The 22,149-nt window shown below is 42.7% G+C and overlaps 1 protein-coding gene across 15 annotated transcripts in view; it reads right to left on the bottom strand.

The window, feature by feature from the left end:
- DOCK10 (dedicator of cytokinesis 10) overlaps positions 1-22,149 on the bottom strand; it is a 151,967-nt gene that overhangs the window by 101,121 nt on the left and 28,697 nt on the right. For 2 of the 15 annotated variants that reach the window (XM_067002484.1, XM_067002485.1), the window contains exon 1: positions 6,702-7,496. The exons of 12 other annotated variants lie outside the window; for them this stretch is intronic. In XM_067002484.1, coding sequence (XP_066858585.1) covers positions 6,702-6,806 — 105 coding nt within the window. In that variant the 5' untranslated portion in view covers positions 6,807-7,496. Of the gene's footprint in view, positions 1-6,701; positions 7,497-22,149 lie in introns of those variants that run through there. One more of the 15 variants, XM_048063032.2, reaches the window with a different exon arrangement.

Here is a 22,149-nt window from a genome sequence, read left to right as displayed (position 1 = left end):
AGAAACAGATACGGTACGCGGCTTGCCTCCAGCTGCAGAGACTTGCTGTTGGTGCTAGCACCCACTTTTTCTTCATAGTTATATGACAATATGACTGACATGTCATCCGCCTGAAGTCATATTTCTGTGACCACTCATTAAAGGAGGAACTGATGTAACTGAGACCAACATCATCTGGATAGTCATCCCAAGCACTTCCTCATTCTAAAGATAAACTAGACCAAATGTTATGATTTTCTAACGCTTTAAATACATATAAGTATATTGCCAGATACCAATTTCTGAGTATCTGGAATTTATTTTTTATTTTTTAAAGATGCTTAAATAAATTTCTTCTCTTAAAGTCCCCATGCCAGAAAGAAGAAAATGAAAAACAGAGATAAAGAGAAAATAAACAATTCAAGCTGATGGACTTTGGTTACCTGAAAAAACGTTTCTTAGTGACAGGAGGATCCACTGTGTATTCTTAAAAATTCAGAAGAATTGTGATGGCCAGATTGGTCACAATCAAGCAAGACTGATTTTGTGTTTTGCCAAGTTATGAACTGTGATTTTAGACAAACCAATCTCATATACCTTTGAGACACTGAAAAGGACAGGCTTACAAGAGAAAGGGCCACTTATTGAAATAACATCATCTTTCCTCGTTTTTTTTTTAAATAGACTTCTCGATGATACTGTTAACCAAGCCCAATCCTACTAAAATTCACAACAGCAAAATAAATTAACTTCAGGGATGGCATCAATGCAAAATGCTTCCCAGACTACTACTTATTCCCTTCCTGTCCCCAGTTATATACTGTAGCTGGCACAGAACATGACTGTGGATTTTTATGTAGTTAATATATGTAGTTAATTTTATTCCACCAGGGTGGGCCAACTTAACTTAAATATTTCTTGGCCAAGCTTGTCAGAACTGAACTAAAGAACAGCCAGGATTCCATGACTTTTGGAGGAGGTGTGTTGTTACGGCTGAATTTAACCCTGTCTTCAGACCTGCTCCGATGCATGCTGGCCACAGCTCCCTGAATATTCAACGAGCTGAAGCTGGGGCTAGAAGACCATTCACATTTAATGGAGTCACCAAAAAGTCTGCTTTTTGCTGGAGCGATGTGCGTGTCTCCTTGCCACTAGGCAGTGGCAAGGCTACAGTTGGCTCAGTATGCAACCCACAGTCAACAAGTTTGTTGAAATCAGTGGTACAAAGAAAATTTTCAGTGACACCCCTTCCTTCCCACCCTCAGAGAAGTTCACTTGTCAGGTCTAAAATGTTTCATTTGTAATGTCTTTCACCAAAACTTGCAGAACTGTACTTTGGAAGGAATCCAGTCATTCTTTCAGAGTGGCACAGCATAACTGATATCCTGCAGTGGCAGCGGGGAAGCTGACGTGCCAGTAAATTTCATTAATGGGATTGCCAGTTCCCATACAATTCTGGTACAGAGAAAATTGTGAAGAACTACAAAGATCCACCCCCCCCAAATTCTTAGTGATCCAGAAATTAGTTTCCAAAAATGCTATAGCAAATAAAGCAGGGAAACCTATAGAAGATGCTGATGGGCATAAGGAAAGTGAAAAATCATTTTCTTTCATTAAAGCGTCTTTATCCAAAGAAAATACTGATTGACACCAATAAGGGATTTGCTTGACTGAATGAGATTTATCCTGTACAAATACAGCTTTGGATGGGGTAAATCCTAATTGCTTACATAATAAATTATCATTGTTTTGCGGATCAAGATCTATAAAGATCTACTGTGCCTATTTTCCAGCTTTAAAAATCACTGTAAGAGAATGGAGAGAATTAAATATCTGAAAATGGATGAGCTAAGCCAGGCCATTTTCATTTCAGCTACGCAGCCAGCTGAGGCCTCAGTGGCACACATGCACGTAACCGCCCCAACAGGCTGACCGACGGGCGACTGGGGTTAGGATGACAAACCACAGGACCCATTCTCAGACACATGTGAGTGACCTAGTCTTCATATTGCCTGATATTTCTCAAGGCAGACTTTATTGCTGCTCTCAGTATAAATTCTGAAAGCACCAGGCCTACTAAAACTATCTTAGTAATGGTTAAAACCCGGAAGCCACGCAGAGCCGTCAGCTCAAACATCCATGCACTGGGGAGATGGGGGTTGCTTCGTGCTGGGCTTGACTTACTCATAAGCATTTCCTGATTTCTGTTTCTCAGCCACGAGTGCATGCTTGGCGTTGTACACTTGGTGTGGTGCTTTCTGAATCTGGATGCTACGTGCACGCGCATCTTCAATGACTTGCACTTGCCATTTTACACATTAGCTTGAACTACAAACATAGCCTGCAAAATATTTCAGGAAACAAGAAAACAGCCTGTGTGCCCCGTATTTACTCAGTAGCTAGAAACCATTTTAGGAAGGAGACGATCATTACTGTGTCACTGACAACGCCACCTCTAAAGAAACTGCAACATTTTTTAAAATGTCAAAAACGACAATTTCTAAATAGTAAGTACTTCTGAAGCCTAGACTAAATATTTGTCCTTGGGTCACTTCAGGGGAAAAACAAGAAACTCTTGTAAAATACCTTGAAGTTGTTTTTAAGTTGAATTTACACAGACCTCTAACCTGGCACCACGCAGCCGCTTCATTCCCCTTACCTGACCTTAGCCACAAAAAGAGCGCAGTTACAGCAACAAACAGTCTTTAAAGCTGAACCTATTCTTAAAGAAAGCAGGCAAAAGCCAAGGATGCCATTCTCTCATCTTCGTACAGATATCAGAACAGACTGGTAGGACTCTGTGCAAGGGGTCTGGGAAGATGAGGTGTGGGGGTGAGCAGGGACCCTTGGGGACAGAGCTGGAGCACACAGACGGTGGCCTTGGGAGCAATGGCCTCACCCTGGGGAGGGAAAAGTGACTTGTGCTGCCCTGGGCATGAAGATGCTGGAGCAAGTCGAGTTCAGCCAGTCTGTAAACAACTGCCAGCCATGTCTGCTTTTCTAGCATGGTCTCAGCTGGGCAGACTTATGGTTGCAAAGAGGGACATTAATAAAACTATACATCCTGCAAACAGTACGTAGTGGGTTCAACCAAAAGTGTACTGGAAGCTTAGAAGCTTATGTAAACACCACTTGTGTGCGTGCATGCAAGAGAGACGGAGGGAGGGAGTCACTGCACTGTAGTCCATGGAAAATCTACTTTAAAAAAAGATGTCCCCACTTTTTGAAATCAGATGGTCCTCACAGTGAATGCGGAAAACTAGCTCTTACTGCTACATTCTCTATGCAGGAGTAATAGGATTGGTTAATAGTAACAAAATCAGACCAGACCAGTTCCCTCCTTCTGTCCAAGCTGGACAAATAAAGGAGACTCAGAGATCCACCCATGGTCTGTGAGGCTCAGGGGAAGGACAGCAGGGAAGATGCATGCAGTGACGCTACAGGTGACGCTTCCACCACTCTCATTTAGCACAATCCTGCGGCTACAAGAGGTGCGCATCTTGCAGAACACAATGAACATCAGTGAATTGATTTTCAAAACTATTTTTATGTACTTCAAAAGTAAAGTTTTCTTTTTAGTTGATTTTTGTTTTTTAAGACTACATAAGACTTTTTCTTTTTTTTGCAGTGAATATTTAGAACCAAAGAGAAAACTAATGTCTGTTCATCATATCATACTCTGACACTAAAGACTTAGATCACTATCGTTAATTGCATGAAATTGCACAAACTATGTGGTCCATTTTCACTTAAACACTAAAATGTAGATGTATGAAGTTCTAGACCTGTAGAATAAGCAAAGAATGTTTTTGAAAGGAGCTAAACCTCTTCAGAAATCCCTGAATCAAAGAACAACTGACAAAAATGTTAACATTACCTCTAAATAAACTTTCCAAAAATAACACTTGATTTCTAGAGAGTACTTAGCAGTAAGTCAGCATTTTGCACGACACTCCTTATATATGTTGTCCTCCTTCAGATATGCAGTAAATATCTCCCTTTTTCTAACTATCCTATGGTTACTTATGTCTTCATGAGTTACAGATATTTTTCATGCTTACTGAACTGTAACTTAATGTAACTTATCTGACTAAATCATATGTCTGTATTTCCACTAAGGATTTATCCATAAACATTAGTATTGTTCAGGCACGATCACCTTAAACTCAACTCTCCCAATGACACAAGTTTCAGAAATTTCTAAACATTTCCTTGACATCAACCACCCTCCCAATCAGTTAGCTATCAAGTCATTTGCCCACACGCACACAAATGATGTAAATGAAAGCAAGATCCAGTCAACCACACTGAGCCCATTTAACAACCTACAATCAATTAAAACTGATCAGATTATAGTTAGTCTTACAAAAGCAAGTTTCCAGCAAACAATAAAAGTCCATGTACAGAAAACATGGGTCTGGCTGTGGTATAGGAATTCTGTCTCTGAATAAGTCCCCACTTTCGGAGGCCTTTGCAGCTGCCGTGGGAGCTAACCCCACTTGGAGATCTGCAGCAGGCTAGTGATTGAAGGAGAGATCAGCTCCTGGTTTGATAGCAAGAAGTACCCACAGGCCAACAATTTAACATGCTCCAATTATGAAATAGTGGGTAGAAGGACACGGGTCACAAGCCACAAAAGTAAAGCCAAGTGTGCTTGTGTTTCCTAGGGGCAAAACAAGCTATTGAGAAATACACCCACAGAATAACATGACACAGAGACCCCATCTCATCTTACGGCTGAAAAGAACAGAAAAAAAAGACCAGATTCCCCTGAAAACTCAGCTTATTTTCCATGCATTATAGAAGCCAGCTACTTTGCAGGAAGCACCGTGCACTGCCTGCAGGCAGGCTACTGATTTATTGCTGCTGTTCGGGCTTAGTTTTAGGTCAAACTCTGCTTTCCTGTAAGGCTTCAGCCACTTCTAGTGAGCACTAATCACACACAGTCAGGATCCACACAATAATGACAAAAATCCCTGCTAACCAGCATTTAACAGCAGCAGTGCCTACATCCTAACAAGTTTTGTGAGCTGTCAGGGTTAGATGCTTTCAACACCTGCATTAGCCTTCATTCTCAGGACGTGTGACTACAAAGTTTAAGATCTAAAAAATCTATGTAGATTGCAAAAGGCTAACATGAATTAAAGGACTCATGAGTTAACTCAATTTGTCATGATGAAACCAAATAATTACCCTTATTAAGGGTAAAGGGGTGTACAGCCTCTTAAATGTTTAGTCATGGGACTTCCTAAAACTTCACATTTCTTCAGTGAACACCAAGATGGTGTTGTCATTTTTTTTAAAACTCTCAAGAATGTTATGTTTTTCAGGTGTGGTCCTACTGAATTTTGGAGTCAGCTTCAAGGAAAAAAAAAAGGAGACTCAAGCATCTTAAAATGTATCTAACACCAAGTAAGTTTTCAGTTGTAACTGAAATGCACCCTGATCGCAATGTTTCAGTTCAGCACCCTGAAGTGCTTACACAGACCTGTGTAACGCTGTTGTAAAATCCTAAGAGTTATCTGGGGACTCTTTGAAAGCTGAGAACTTCTGAAAATCTAGCAGCATTTGAGAGTTAACTTCAAAACCTCTCTAGCCCTTAGCATCTTTGACTTTATGACAATAGCTCAGGGCAGCAGGAACTACAGCGTAAAGTAGCCGTGTCAAAAAGATCGACTTCCATATAAAATATACAGTCAAAGTGGCAGCTAGTCATGAGCAAAACCCAAGCACTTTACTGCTAGACCAACCACAGGCAGTCCTAAACAATCAGTTACAAAATTCTACAATTGCAGAGATATTTTCCTTCTTAAGAAAGCAAATGAGAAATATCTTCAGTGTATCATCACCAATTCTTTGCTACATTAGCATGAAGAACAGCCTCCAAAAAAAACCCTTGCTGCACACACAAACACAATCTAACTTGATACACAAAACTACAGAAGAAAACTGAACACCTGTTATGAAGAAAAGGCTCGATTTTCTCCAAATCATTCTTAAGGAAACCATTAAATACTTGAAATCTAAAGTAGTATCTTAAGGGAATACATTGGAAACCAATACTTGCCGTTGTCTTCTCAGCAGTGTTTCACCTAAAACTTTTATACAGTTTCAGTTTTAGCTGAGAAAGCTTAGGTGCAAAATGAGTTAACGTGACCTGCCCGGTGCCACACATGGGAGTTTCAGAAGGTGCGGTCTTGGCTCATTGCTATCAGTGGCAAAGCCACTGTTTACCTCCTTGGGGTAGAACGTTGCTCCAGCTTTCCACCAAGGGCTCTGGATCTTCCTTCACTTGCTCACTGCACTGTAGGAGAGTGTCTTTCTCCTGCTTCTGGCCTCCAAATGCACAAATTGAACCTAGCAGATCATGAGACCTGAAGTGACGGAGAAGAACTTTCTACTCCAGAAGCACCATTACTGATTTTCACAGAACTACCAAGCATGCATTACCAGGCGTCTCAGAGAGCACCACATAATGCTGCTATCAGTACCTGATCGGCAACGTGATGCTACACAACAGATTCCCTGATGTAAACTCCTGAACTCTCCATGCTTCAGTCATAACGTAATCATTCTCTGCTGTTTAGTACCTCGTCATACAGGTTGACACAATTCCTACAAACACACACCAAGGAATAAATCCTGCTCTCCCCTATTTGTATTTGACCTGTAATTTCATAACAATTTCGTAGAAGAGATGGAGGGACAGGAGGCATACTCACGCAGCTCAGTCTGTGAATTTCTCCTCGGTTCACTCGCCTCATGGTCTTTCTCTTCTTCCGCAGTTCACTGGGCTCCCTTCTGAAAACTCTCCCTCGAAAGCTCATTGTATCAGTAGGAATTCAAGCAGCAAACAAATCGCTCGTTAAAAACCGTGATCCTTCAACCTCTGCTTCAGCGTAACAAATGAAAGCTATGTATACTGTTCAAGAGGGAAGTATGTCTAAAACTTACATGCTGTATCCACAGTAACTGAACAGAAAGAAGAAAGCCAGCAATAACTCATTTCTTCCTGTGAATAATGCTCTATTAAGGCGGCAGTGTCTCATTAAACCATAAATACACCCGCCCCCCGTCTCTTATGCAAATCAAAACAGGAAGTTCTAGCAACAAGTCTTACAACTGAACGTCTATCTTTGCCTCAAAAACCATTACATCCTTTCCCCTCACCACCTTCCCTGATTCGAAAGCCCAAATGGCTGCAGTCCTCCTTCATGTGCACATATGTCCCCAAGCGAAGAAGTTACTCAAAAAGCGGGGATCTCCTGCTGAGCGGGGCGATGGCAGGCCTCAGCAACAGGCCGCACAGCAGCCGTGGTGGTGCTCGGGCCCAGAGTCAGCTCTGCTGCCGGGCTGAGGTAACAGTTCCCCTTTCACGGGGCGCCAAAGTCAGTAAGGGGAAGCACCCCGCGAACTTATAAATCTGCAGACAGTTGAAAAATGGAAAACAGAGCCATTCACGTGCTGATGTTGAAAATACATTTTGACCTGTAAAACCTGGTCTTAGGCCTGTCACCTGCCAGCTAGGAATAATCACCGCCTGTTTCTGCCTGGCGAGGCGGCACCGCCAGCTCACTGAGGGTACACAAGGTGGGCCGGCAGCCCCTGCCACCCCCCAGCCAGCCCTGGGACCCCCATGGGGAGCTGGAGCAGCCCCCATCCCACTGCCCCTGGTGGGGACCAGGAGCAGAAGGGGAGCAGGACGTGTGGCCAGCCGCTTCATTGTTCTGGTGGGCGACTCGCCCAACAGCCAGCTGTCCGCAGGCTCACAGGGCACAAGCGTCTCTCAGACCTGAACAAATCCCCTCAGTGCCCACACGTGCACGTGCTCGCACAGCCCCTTCTATTCTCCTTTGTTCCGGCTGAGGACTCGTCCTGCTGTAGTAGAAAACCTGCATTTCCCTATGTGGATAGTATTTATGTGGCGTCTTCTTATTTTGTAGTTAATATCAGTGTGCGTAGCCAAGAGAATTGTTAGTTTTTCGGCTCTTTCGCTCAGGATGTTTTGCACACTGAACTATAAACATCATCTTCATAGCTTGTTTCAGTGAATTGTTCTGAGATCTGCAGATTTTTTGTTTTGTTTTGTTTGTTCTCCCTTTGTATTGAGCAAATAATTCTGAATTCCATGAACCCTTTCTGGCATTTTTCAGCATTAGTAACATTTGATCCAAAGGAACAAACCTCTTAAAAATTTCCACTTGATCGTTCCATATGCAGGCTTCCTGTGCCAGGAGCCCAGTCACACTGAGCACAGCATATACGGCCTGCGTATTACAAACATGCATCACTCTGATGAGTTTGCCTTTGTCTTCTACAGTTAAAATATAATGCACGAGCTTCATGAATTTAACAAACAAGACCCCTATCTCAACAATATCTTTATAACTTAGCTTTGTGTTTGAGATCACCTCCTTTAAATGGAATTTTACCAGCCTGCTGTGTGACTGCTTGAGACAGATTTCACTGTACTCCTACTTAGCGTGAAAAGCATCCGCATCTGGCACTAGAAAACAGAAAAGGCAACAGAAGCTCTTTGCCAATATATGCAGACATTTCAAGTGGCTACCAATATAGAACCACAACACTAACCAAGTTGGAATCACCCTTGTTTTCTCCCCAACCACCACACTATCTTTACCGAGTCCCGAGTGCCTCTCACATAACATAGTGAACACAGCTGCCAAGACAAAAGGTCCTTGCCAGAAGTTAAATTTAATGCTGGATCCATCAGCCCTGCTGACTTAACTTTAAGCAGATATCAATTCCTCTCAGAGGCTCCTTACCGTATCGACTCGTTTCTGTAACTCGAGCACACAGAGCCATCTCCAGAGCTGCTTGTCTCAGCCGACTGCAGCATTGCCCAAGCGCAGGCCGACAGGCACCACTTAGTGAGTGGACCTGGAAAAGACAGCTCCTTAAACCAAAACCACGCAGCCTAACACCATGCTGTACGAAAGGGAAGATGGTTCCCTGCACCGTCAGCTTCTGCAGCCTGCATAAAGCCTGCAAAAACGGCTCCTCAAGTTTGGCTTAGGACACTACTTAGATGCCCATTTCAGCTCCATCAGAAACCTTAACCTCCGCACACACGGCAGGGGAAGGCTGTCTCCTACGCCTCCTGCCTCCAGCAATGCTGAGGAGCCCTTCCAGGGCATCCTCTCCCCCCCAGCTAAGTCCCCACTACTTCGTGAAAATTTGATGAACTTGTGTTATTCCCAAATAATACAAAGGCTGGACTTAGGTTCGGGTTTCCAGTTGGTCCTTATGCAGTTGACTCCACCGAGTGTCTTTGTCCAATGGACTTTCAATCCTCATGTTATTAAAACTCATTTATTGCCATTCCTCTAACAGCCCGATTTTCAGACTTGATGCTGAAGGCACTGAGCACTGTATTTTCTCAGCACCGTTTAAAGGTTGAAGCAAGCAAATAACAAATAAGCTATAGCATTCACAGAGATATAAACAGAACTGATAGTAGACAACTGCAAATAAAGATGTCACTTTCTTAGATCTGTTTTGGATGCATATCATATCCCTCTGCACTTGTAATGGGGAATAACATCATCAGTTTAACATCTAATAATGCTCTGTCATGTAGTAGAAGTACAGAGCAAACTTGACCAGCATCAGTGCAACTTTAAATATTGCTTCATTTTTCCTTAAAGACTTCTGCATCTCTTTAGCTAGCATTATCAGGTCATTTAAGATAATCACAAAATCAGTTAATACAAATAAAATTCCTGTGCTGATTTTAAATCCAGAACGATTATGTGTAAGGTAAAAAGTATTAACCATATCCCAAGTTAACCCAAGAAAAGAGGTATTGGGCCACAGGAAATCCACAAGCCTTGTTTACGTTTGCAAAGTCCTGCACCCAATTCATACAGTCAAAATAAGGACACTGAAGCACTTAAAAGGTAACATATGTAAGGCAGTCAGTTCAGGGTTTAATTGCTGTCTGTGTTGAACATTTTCATCTGTTCCCAGCATTTTGAAGAAACTCATTTACATCTAGATAGGCAAAATAATAACATTTAATAAGTCCAGTCCTTTTAAGGAATAGCTATACATTCCTTTTGCTTCATAACCAGTAGCATTCAGCTTTCTGACAGGGGTCACAAATTCTTTAATAACTCTTTTCTTCTCTTTCCCTACATTTCTTTCAGATCTTCTGTCCAACTTAATTTATTTCTCTCTTAAATCTCTGCACTGGCATGCTTCATTGACTTTAGCCTGAATCTATGATATACAGCAATATATAAAAATGTACTGCTGGACAAAACTAATCCACTGCTACGGTATGTCATTCAATCACTGGAAAATGAATTTCACTAGTGCTTAGCAAGCAGTCCTATGAAGATATGAAAAATCAGTCCCTAAAGTACATATCTTCAACCGACATAAAAGATGCTTCTAAACAGGTTAAATATTTGAGTTGCTGAATATTTCACTTGCAAATACTGAATTCACAATACTGTCCTCCTAAATAATATAATCTACCTTCTCCCACCAAGAAAGATCAAAATAAAGCTTCAGTTCATGCAAAGATCAAATTCATAGCAAGCGTCAAGGAATGATTACTTCCCACCTGCTCGATATTTCTGTCTGGGAGGAATGCTGACATGCACAAACATTGTGCAAGTCAAAAACATAGTCTTGACTTATGCCCATGTAAACATAAAGAACTGCACACCCATGGTCATTTGCATGGTCATATCGCAGACACAGAGTTTTTTCTCTATTACAACTACAGCTCTAAAAAAGGCACACATGGAGAATCAAATGAGACAGGACAACCTAATAGAGTAGGAGAGCTCAATCAGAAAGGAATAAGAGAAATACAGAAGAGCAGGTACTAACCAACAAGAGGCCATGCTTGAGCAGGCTTAGGCACTCTCAAGCATGCATCAAGATTGAAGCCCATCAGAGGGGAAAAGACTTCACCACCCCCACAGTGGCTGAAGAAAAAACAAGGGATGACAGCCAGACCCGGGACCCAGCGCCTGGCAGGGAAACAGAAACAATTCTGCACTGCATGACCGCGATGTGAGCACGCGTCCACAGCAGGCAGCTATCAACTCAGGTACCAGGAAGAAGGCAGAAAACGTGGTACCCTGAAAAGGGTCACAACAGGCTCCCTATCCTGTTTTACTTACTCCACATAGCCTTCCAGCCTCTTGTTATAACCCTAGGGATGTGGGGTGCAGGAGTTGCAAAACCTGGAGGTCTTGCTAGCACACTCAACTAGTAAGGCCAATAATGAGGAGATTAACACTCTTATACCCTACAACTGGCAGGCAGTGTCAGCAGATAAACTATATTAATACATCCTGATGCCACTTTTCATATATTCATCACCTGGCATTCATTTTCAATCCCCTGGTAAGCCCACCAACACTGTCAGTCACACCTGGAACAGTGCAGCAGGGCAATGTCACTAGAAGTTATGCATTCGGATGATGAAGCAAGCTGTATCAGATATAACCTGTGATCTCGGTGGTCCAAGCTCTTGCTAGGAAATCGGTTGTAATGAGCGACTCCACATTTTCAGAAGTGACTGCCAAAAATCCACTAACGGGCCTGTGAGTGAGGTGCCGATGACTGTACACCACACATTCATCTCACCCACATCTTCCAGACGTCAAGAATAGCATGTATTCTTTAGTGGCTTGTGAATGCATGTAACCTGAACTTCCTTAAAGCTCCGTATTGGAAAGGCAAAGCATATTACTACAGCAGGATCAGAAACAAGTTTCCTCATTTATTTATTTATTTAGTACTAGCACCTACCAGAGAATGCAGAAAGCTTAGTTATCTCCGTTCCATCTTCTGTCATTAATGACTGAAAAACAAACAAATTCACTCTATCAAGAAGAGACTGTCTTTTGGAATGAGATGTTCAGCATAGATCCATGCTTTGAGCCTCCTTTAAAAAAAGGGGAGGGGGGGGAGGAGAAAAGGAAAGAGGGATATAAAAATCAAAGTAATTCAACCAGAAAAGCAAATTATTATTTTTTTTTTTTAAGGGAAAAACCACATATGATGCAACCTTTTTCAAAGTCACTCTGGTACTGAATCAACCGGAAAAGAATTAGGTTTTGTCTTTTTTTTTTTTTTTTTTTGAGAAATCTGACTCCACCTACAATCTAGTAACTTAGGCTAAGACATCAGCCTTCACATATAAACGCACACTGCAAAGTCATTGCAATAGCTGATACTTGCATTCTGCCTACAAATCCAAAAAGCTCTCTCTCTGAGCAGACAAAGGGCTGGAAATCCATCATGGTAAAAACGACATCAGCACACAAGGTGAGCTCTCTGAGGCAGGGTGACAATGACCCTGCATAAATACCCATGAAAACAAGTCTCTTCTATTTGTCAGAGCTCCGCTAACAGACCCTTCCAGAAAACAGTCCCCAATGTCAGCAGCCCCAGCTACATCAGTCCATTTCTTTCCTTCCCAGGCTGACAGCGCAACCATTCCTCTGTGCCTTCACCTTCGCTCCATGCCCTAGCTATTAGTGCACCTCATGCGGAACAAATCTGTGAGAGGCTTCTGTATCTCTGTGTCCCACGTGAGGGATACAACACACCCTCTGGTTGAGCTGGTGGTGCCACGAGCCGCTGACGGGCTGGATTGCCAGTCTTTGTGCACTGCCAGGGTCGATGGGATTCATTTGGGGCTGAAAGCATCCCCAGGGGTGTTAGGAGAAAGGCCTTGGGGAGGGCATTTTGGCAGTTTCCAGTGTGGTGTCGCATACAGCACTCAAGGGCCCTTCCAGCTTACATATTTCATCACCTCCACACAGCCTCGTAAGTACTCACAAGAGCTTGCTGATAACACCTACACCCCAAAAGCCACCTGCTACCCAATCGCTCATTTTACAACTCTCAAACATCTCACTATTATCTCATTTTGGCAGCAGGCTCAACTGAGCAAGTAGCAGTCCCTACCTCTCCAAAAATCTGGGAACACTGCTAAATACACACCCCCATTGCTGCTTTTGCCTTGCCACGATAACATTTCTACCATTCAAGAAAACACTCCCAACAGCAGCATCGTTCCAGCAGCTTCCCAAGGTGGAAAAACACCTGCACTCAGCAGAAAACCAGTCTCACAGGTCTCATGCCTGCTGACATTCCTTCTGCGCCCCTTCAGCACTTGGGATGGCAGCTGCTTGGCAAAGCGGGACGAGCCAGGCTTACTGAGCCATGGCGCTGCCAGTCGGCCCCCTTTGCGGGCGTGAGTCCCTCCAGCAGCACCGAGCACAGCAATCTTCTGTTCCAGGCATCTTTGCACAGGTTGAATAGAAACGTGGCTATACGTACTCGCTTTAGCGAACAAAATGCTTCTTTTTACATCAGCAATCAGGCTGGAAGAATAAACTTTCCATTAGCAATGTTGTCCTGCTGATGCGTACAAAAACCAAATATGCAATTACTTTAATTTCTTCTTTAGCTTGATCCACTGGGAAATTTCAAACAAACATTATCCTTTTGTTTTCATCTACTTGGACTGGAATCAGCCCTTGATAACAAAACACATAGTGATGAAGGGCCATAAAAGGCCATTAAATAATTTAATCATCTAAATTTACTATCTTCAGACATGTTGCGGCTGCCCTGTTTTTTGGCTTCCATTGCGTGCTTTTCTGATTGTAATTCTAGTATCTGCTATTCATGTCTATCCTACATTGCAGCAATGATTTTTCATTTTATTTACCAAGAAAAGCTCAGCTTCAGCAACATCTGGTTTACAAAGAGAATCCGCATTTCCACCCAATTTTCCAGCTGGAATAGCTGAAGCAAAAGGAGGTCAGGCAGCTCATTTACTCAAGGTCACAAGCAACATCTATAGTGCCATAAAAACATGTGTACATACATATACACACAAAAATAAAATATTCTATGACATTCTCCTTTGGTTTTTTTCTAAGTACTAAAATACTCTTCCCTCCATATGTATGCAAGCTGACAGTACAACCATTATGTTTGATTTTACACACTTATAGCATATATTCAACTTTATAAGCTCCTGTAAACCCTCTTCTACTGCCTGTAGGTATCTTAAGCAACTAAGAAAGCACTTGCTATAACGTTTCATCATTTAGATCCTATTGTCAAAAGGTAAATAATGGCATTTTTGAAGAGAAAAATTTCAAAGTACAGATAAGCAAGATTATTTTATTATTTCAGTGAGAAAAAGGAATGCAACATAAAATCCTGCAAGTCAAAAGTACATTAGCTCACTTTGGTAGTGGGAAAGAGAAAAAGACATCTTGCATCCTTTTGATATTCCTTTTCTCTTACCTGATCTCCTACAACACAAAGTAAAACTGTGAAGTCTTAGAGTGAAGAGTGCCAACACACAATAACGTATTTCTCACTCTGACATAATTGTCTGTACTTCCAGATAACTCTTTCACTTTCCCAGTCTCTGTTTCTAATTTCTAAACTAAAAACTGCTAATCTTCATACATACTCATAACAAATGTGAAATCTTCAGTATTAACAAAATAAGAAGATAAAAATTCTGGGAAAAAACAGACAGGGCAGTGGTTGGGATCCCAGAACAAGCCCTGTGGTTTGTGAAAGCCTGTGTAAAGTAATCAAAACTGAAGATAACCCCAACCTTGGCAAAAGGAAACATAACATACTCCATTAAGTTCTACTCCCTCAATTATCCCAACCTCGCAGCAATAAACACCCAAGGGATGTGCAGGGTCCAGATGTACAGGCATGCTACCACGCATCAGCTGGCTCACAGGAAAGGTCCATGCACGTGGCCAGCAGGCTGAAACAAATGCACAGTAATTCATGTGAGCAGGCAATGAAGTTGACATACTTGCAGGTAAGTAAGAGGCAAGACAATGCACAGTAGAGTATTATTTTTGCAGCCTACTCTAAAGAACCTGCTTTGGCAGGGGGGTTGGACCCGATGATCTTTCGAGGTCCCTTCCAACCCCTACAATTCTGTGATTCTGTGATTATTTCAGTAGCAAGCAAAGTATTGAATGTTCACAGATTCACAGATTTCTCTAGGTTGGAAGAGACCTCAAGATCATCGAGTCCAACCTCCGACCTAACACTAAGTACTCCACTAAACCATATCCCTAAGCTCTACATCTAAACGTCTTTTAAAGACCTCCAGGGATGGTGACTCCACCACCTCCCTGGGCAGCCCGTTCACCTAGATGCCACACTAAATTGCAGTTTACATGAGCATGACCATACTGGGTAGGATGAAAATTCGTTTAACTCAGCTTTCTGGACCTGTGAGTCCACAGATGCCTACAAAAAATACAGAAACCAGTAAGCATAGCAGTTATTTCTCCTGAATACTCCTCCAGTTTCCATTCACGCAGGCTCCCAGCCAAGGTACCATCCTCCATATTTACTAATTCTCAAACACTTTTCTTTCATGGATGTACCCAATCATCCTTTAAATCTATGCAAGCACCAAGGACGTTAAATATTTGGTGGCAAGGAAATCCACAGCTCAAATAGTCATTCTGTTGCGCAAATTTTCTTCACTTCCCTCCTCCCACCCCAAAGTTGTCATCCACTAGTTTCAAGTGATGACCCCAATCTCTCTTGTTGAGAGTAGGAACTGCAAGCAAAGGCTACACGTGTGACACCATCCTTGGTTTTTCAGCTTCCATCATATCCCCTCATAGTTATTGTTCAGGCCAGTCCAGGTCCACTCTTTTTCCACATGGTCAGAGTCTACTGATCCTCCTCATCCTTCTCTGTAATTTTACAATTCCAGTACGTGTGTTTTGAATTGTGCTGTGTATTAAAGACCTCCCAGGAAGCTGCTACGGAACTCTGTTATCCAAGAACAGATCAAAAAGCAAACTTTATTTATGATTTCTGAGTGAGCAAGAAAGCAGGACCAGAACTATGTCATTCTTAACACAGTAAAGCTGTTGTAAGCCTCCAGGTCCCAGCCTCTGCAAGGCTGGGAGCCGAATCGTAGCCATTCCTCTTCCTTTGCCTTCTCCGAATGGTTTTCTCTAACAGGATGAATGTAGGCCAGTATTTCTTCCCTTGTGTTTTTCCCCACTCCCACGCCTTGCTCTTTGTAGCCAACAGCAAAGACAAGCCCTTCAACCTTCACTCTTGCCTAACCCACCAGGAACCTAAACTGGTTATGGACAGCCTGACTCTGTAATATGTGAGCTGGAATTTTTGTTTTATTTTTTAACTCTGGAAAGTCCAGAAAACTCTCTCTTCCTGTCTAAATAGCCAGAACATCTTGATTCGTTTCTACTAAGCACCGCTTGAGCTGGACACAAAAGCAGCGGTCGGAAAATCAGAAGCTAAGAGGTTAACTTCTGACCGCCTGCAAATACACAGCATAGCCAGGCAGAAGCAAGTGCCAGAAAAGGATGTGGATGGGAAACAAAGCAGTTTGCTGCAGTTCTTCCTCACTCAGTTCCTTGTTCTGCTTGAAGCACTGCAGACATGGTCTGATTCTAGGAGCAAATCCTTTGTAAAAATATTTCCAAGAAATACGGTCGTCTTTTGAATGCATTTTACAGAAAGCAATGTTCAGCCACCAACTCAGATTCTTTTTGCAGGCTCATGTAACGTAAAATTGCCCTTGATTTTGTTTTAAAAAGAAAAATTGGCAAGCACTTCTTACGTGCAAAAGCTTTTGGCAGCTTAAAAATACTGTGTAAAGAAAATTCTCAGTGGGAACTGGTACAAACTTTTGTGTCAACTCATCTCCCAGACATTTCATGTGGGCAGGTCCGCTTTGGTGTATTCTTCAAGAACAGTCTTTTTTATAATGCAAAAATGTCTTAGAGCTCCATTTTATTAACCAGTATTTACAGTTTCTCTTAGATTCAATAAAGGAAGACAAACATATTGGTACCCAGCTTAGGCAGGATTCACTTCTAATTTTTATATGAAATGAAGCACACGCTAAGAAGCATGTCTGTTATTTCCAAACACTTCTTCAGTTCAAACCACGTTCATGAGTTTTCCTTCTACTTCTGAACATCACGCTGAGGCTTTCTGTGCTTGCACAGGTGCCCAAGGAAGTCAGGGGCATACCGCCGGAGGCTTTCTGAACGGCAGCAGGTGATGGCCACGTGAACACTCCGCTCACCAGTCCTTTCTCACCGACAGCTTTGCCTCACTGCCAGCAGAAACAGAGATTACCTGAAAAAAGGGGCAAGCTGCCCCTTTTAGGAGGGCAAGCCACACCATGACCAACAAATTACAACATGTATCTCAAATGCTGGAAAATTTATTCATTAAAAGTCTGCACAGAAACAGGAAATGTTTCCCCCGAGACTGACCAGCATGGAGGTCAGGATGACCCTCCCTGCACCCTCCGCACGTGTGCTGCTCACAGCCATGCAAAGGATGCGCTGTGGGCACACCTGGGAGCTGAGATGGCCAACAAGGGCCTGGGCTTCATTCGCATCAGGTCAGCCAAAAGACAAAAGGAAACCCAGCAGCAAGACCACGAGGCCGAGGGAGCTGGGCACTCCTGGCCACAAACAAGCGTTCAGCTAACCCTGCTAACCCTACAGATGGCTGCGCCTCCGGAAGGGCTGTGCCTCATCTCCCTGCTTAAAACCGAAGAGCTAATGGTGGTCAATAGCTGGAGGAGCTCAGGCACTGCAAATAACCCAAGCAGTCATGGCCTGGCTGAGCACATCCAGGCCTGAGCGCCAGCTGGCGAGACCGCAGAGGCAGCTGGACGCGGCCTGCACTTCCAGGCAGCTCGAGGGAGATGAGGAAAGGCTCCTCAAGCACGTGGGAGAACGGGGTAAGGACAGACAGAGCTAAGGCACTGGGAAAAAAGAAATGGAGATTGGCTGTGTGAGCACCATTTGTATTCTTCACATTCAAGCCCCAGGTAGCCAAAAGTGAGAAAATATAGGCACGCTTCCAGGCAAAGTTTCTCCTAAGAAATTGTCTGCCTTCGTAATTCCATTAAGATCAGACCTGCTACACAGCGAGCTGTAGTACCTTTGCACATAATTCACTGATGGAAGAAACCTCTCAGAAGGAGAGTGGCGTGTCTGGTTCCAGGAATTCACACGTCAGTAATTAATCTCCCCACTGTTACGGTTTACGCTCTGAAAGATCTAATTTTAGCATGTAAGTCGCAGCCTGCTGAAAGCATCAAGGTAGCACCGAAATTGCATTGAGATGCCAAAGAAAAGTTGTCGGTGATGATGCCAAGATGTTTAACTCCCAGCATACTAGTTTCATAGCTCATCACTGATTGATCCAGCAAGGCCAAGGCCACACACATTTTCTACTCTGATTTCTTAAAAAAAAAAAGGGGGGGGGGGGGGGGGAGGGCAGCAGAGTTATACTTCTGATCTGTTTTTCTGTTTTACTGCATTAAGTCAAAAATTTATCCTGCTGGATTTACACATGTGAAACCAAGAACTCAATGTGGCTGTCTCATCTTTAAGCATGTATCAATACTAATAAAAAGAAAATCAGCACAGCAGTTGACAGACGAGAAATAAGGAAAAACAAACACCAAAGGCATGAAGTATTCACTTCAATTGGTTCCATACACTGTATTCAGAGTGATCCCTGAGGCATAAAGAAGTCTGACAAACATTACAATGGCTATTTTTCATTGCAAACCACACACACAGATTCTATTATGTTTTAAGCTAACCACAAATTGGCAATAATTATTAACAGACTGCAATTGTAAAAGTAAGATATTGCACACATTCTTTCTGTTCAGACAGAACATAACATTTTGTTCTGAAGAGGCACCAATTTAACAGGAAGCAAAAAGTACAATTTTTATAATATGCATTTATTTATGCAGGTCCCTATGTCTAAAATAAGAGTCCCAGTGGAGAAGAAATAAGTGACCCTCAGAACAATGAGGGAACCAGTGCGCTGAGCTTCGTTCTGACTGGGGACGTGTCTGCATGTGCACGGTTACCCCACCTCGGAAGAGGAGGTCATGGTCCATGGTCTTAGCCAGCCTAGGCTGGACTGGACATGGAATAGTGCCCAATGATGATGCCAGCCCCTTGCCACCCAAAACATCCTCAAGTATTAAATAGTGACGTGTTTTTTGATGCTGAATTCTAACCCTTTCTCTACCATGGCACTCCTCTCTCCACGCAATAATTCAGGTTACAGACTTGGTTATTCAGAGGAAGTGATTCAAAAGCTAGAAGACCAGAAACCGCTCCTGTATTTCGCAGACACTCCACTTTCCTTAGCTCCAGACACTTTGATGACACCGTGCCTGCTTCTGTGTTCCTGAAGCAACAGCGCTGCAGTGAGCAATAATTCAGTTACTTGAGCACCTTGGCAGAGACTTCATTTCTTGTTTCACATACTCACAAAGACAGAGCTGCCAATTAGTGCCAGCTCAAAGGATTAAATACACTGAAATTCTGCTTAGCCTTAGTAATGAAATCCTGTGTTCTGCCTTTATGTACCTTATAACCTTTGGTTAAGGGAAGAGCAAAACCATTCACCTGTGTTTGTGCAGTTACCCTTAAGCTGCAGGAGGTATCGTGACCTGGAAGTCATCTGTATGCACCCACAGTCCGACAGTAGTCACCCAATAGTCAAAAAGGGGCCGTGCCTTTCGTCAAAAGGACGAAATGATACAGGAAATGTAACCTAGAAGTCAGAATCTCTTGAGAGTTCTTAGAAATCAGGTGGCAACTCTCTTGGGATGCAAAGCAGCAGACTGGGTTTTACAGCACATACAGTAATCACACTTGATTTTAAAGCACAGATGTGCTCATAGTACATATTCCTCAGTTTGTCTTTCTGACACAGCTCTGGCCCTGTCAGCAGCCACACAGGCTTTCTGTTTGAAGCGGAACAACTCAGGAGCTGGTATTAGGGAAAGGGAAGAGAAATGACTCCTGTTGTACCAAGCCACGTCACCCCACCTTGCTGGCCACAGGTTGCCAGAGAGGCTACGGAGCAATGGGAACTTTCTACATACATGGAAACCAAACAATTCTGATATATGGAATAATATATGCATATATCTCTATGAAACAGATAAAGGCTGATAGATACATCTCTTGGTCTCTAATGAGCAACGCAACTTTGCATAATGCTTGTGTCTGAATGGGCTGAACTGGAATCCTGGTTTATTTATACTGGGTTTAGACCATCGGCATTAAGCTTACTGGTGTAAAAAAGAAAAATTGTAAGAGTGAGAAATATCAGGAACAGTTCTGCCAAACTCTATTGAAATTTACAATTTCACCAGGAGGTGGACGGATTGCATTTTTCCTGCGGTCAAAGCAGAAGACAACTTCCACTTTGGGAAGGAAGCAGGAATTAGCATCAGTAGGAGGAACCAATACTCACTGCAAAGCAAAAAACAAACCTCTTGGTAACAACAGGGAGAAAGGAAAAAGCGCTGTCGGTTGGAATACCTTCATTTGTCAACATCCAGCGGGGTTGCTCGCCCTCAAAGATCAAATCTTACCCAAGTTTAACAGCAATGTGCCTAATTCATTTCAGATGAGGGGAAAGAGCACTTTCCCCTTGGCTTCTCTCCCCCTATCTCCGAGCCACTTCTCTCCCACCAGCCACGACTGTGCTCCCCTCGCCCACCCCAGAGTCAGCAGCCCCAGACCTGCTGTGGGAGGTGAAACACCGAATGATTTCAACTAAGACACAAGCCTGGACCTACTTGTGCAGCCCAAGGTGCACACAAAAAGAGAATACCTCTGAAAGTAGACCTACACGCTGCCGGTCACAGATACAAAAATGTTTATTTAATATATTCTGCATTTCTGCTGAACACTATACCACATACTGACAGTATGAAACAGAAAACCTCCGCTGCCTTCTGTGTTTCTGAACAAGAAATACATTTCAAAGCACTACCTCGAGTTTCCAGAACTTCAGAGATATTATTGTGGTTATTTTTGATTGCTCATCCTGCGCCTAGTGCTTGGCATTTAAATCTATGTTCACTCTTTATTATTACACAGATTTTTCTCTTTTCCTTACTGCCTATTCCATGATAAATGTATTTAATATTGCAATAAACACAAGAAAGCAAGCAAACTTAAGATTTGTACACAGGGCTGATTGGGTATAATTTCAACCTATTTACATCATGTACCATGTAAGATTTCTACAACCATAGCTCACCCAATTCCAGAATCCCAGGCCTGTCAGATCACTGGGATTTTGTTCCTAACTCTTCCTTTATAAGATGGAAATACTTCAACATCAACAAAAAGGCACGGAGGAAGACCCAAAGAGCAAAACACTCAAGGAAAGCAGAAAGCTGGCATTTGCTTCAGCCCATCAGAACCACAGCCAGGCAGAACGGCAGACAGAGCACTGCAGACAAAGCTGCCAACTGCAGCAGATCAAGCATGTGGATGCATAGATTTGCTTATAAATGTGCTTAGTAGGCGAAGCAGTATGGCTGCAGATGGCCAAAGCCTGAAGGTGTTTTGTTTGCTTGTTTTTTAAAGTTTCCCTCTATTCCATTTTGGCCTTAATCAAGTTACTTTAGCTTTCTACAGGTCAATCATCTTCATTCCCAAGAAGCATTTTGAGCACACATCTCAACTGCATAAAACCACAAAGCTTTCATGAAGCACTCCCAGCGACTGCAACCGACAGAGACTTTTCTATGTTCTTTTGAGTTACACTCTACCCTTCCTAGTAAAAAATAAATAAATAAAAAAATTCCTCTTCTGTGGAGCATATTTTCACCACCTGCTTTATTGTTTTGAATCCACAGACTTCACAAGCTGTCAAACAAACTCAGTTCACAGATTCATAATAATTTAATTCCACATACTATCATGCTATACACATTACTTCAACATTAATAAGAAGTGAAAGCAATATAAAACACTGTTGCTCAATTCACAGATCTAATCGTATTGAAGTCAGATGGAGAAGATTTGCTCCACTGAAAAAGACTGGTTTTATGCCATCTCTTTTTCAGTCAGACGCATACTTCAACTGTTACTGCAATGATCTTAAATATGAAAATGAATCCCCATTTTGGGCTCATTCTCATCTGTGTTTAAGAAACTATATCTGCTGCTTAAACTGGTAAAAGCCAAAACCAAACCAAATGTCTTGTAGCACAGCAGAGCCCACACTGCTCTGAAGAAGTGAGGTGGGCACCATCCCTTCTGTACCATCCTGCTGATTATA

The sequence above is a fragment of the Anser cygnoides genome, chromosome 9, assembly GCF_040182565.1.
Source record: "Anser cygnoides isolate HZ-2024a breed goose chromosome 9, Taihu_goose_T2T_genome, whole genome shotgun sequence".
In the NCBI taxonomy this organism is placed as follows: domain Eukaryota; kingdom Metazoa; phylum Chordata; class Aves; order Anseriformes; family Anatidae; genus Anser; species Anser cygnoides.
This window is presented reverse-complemented; position numbering and strand designations above follow the sequence as displayed.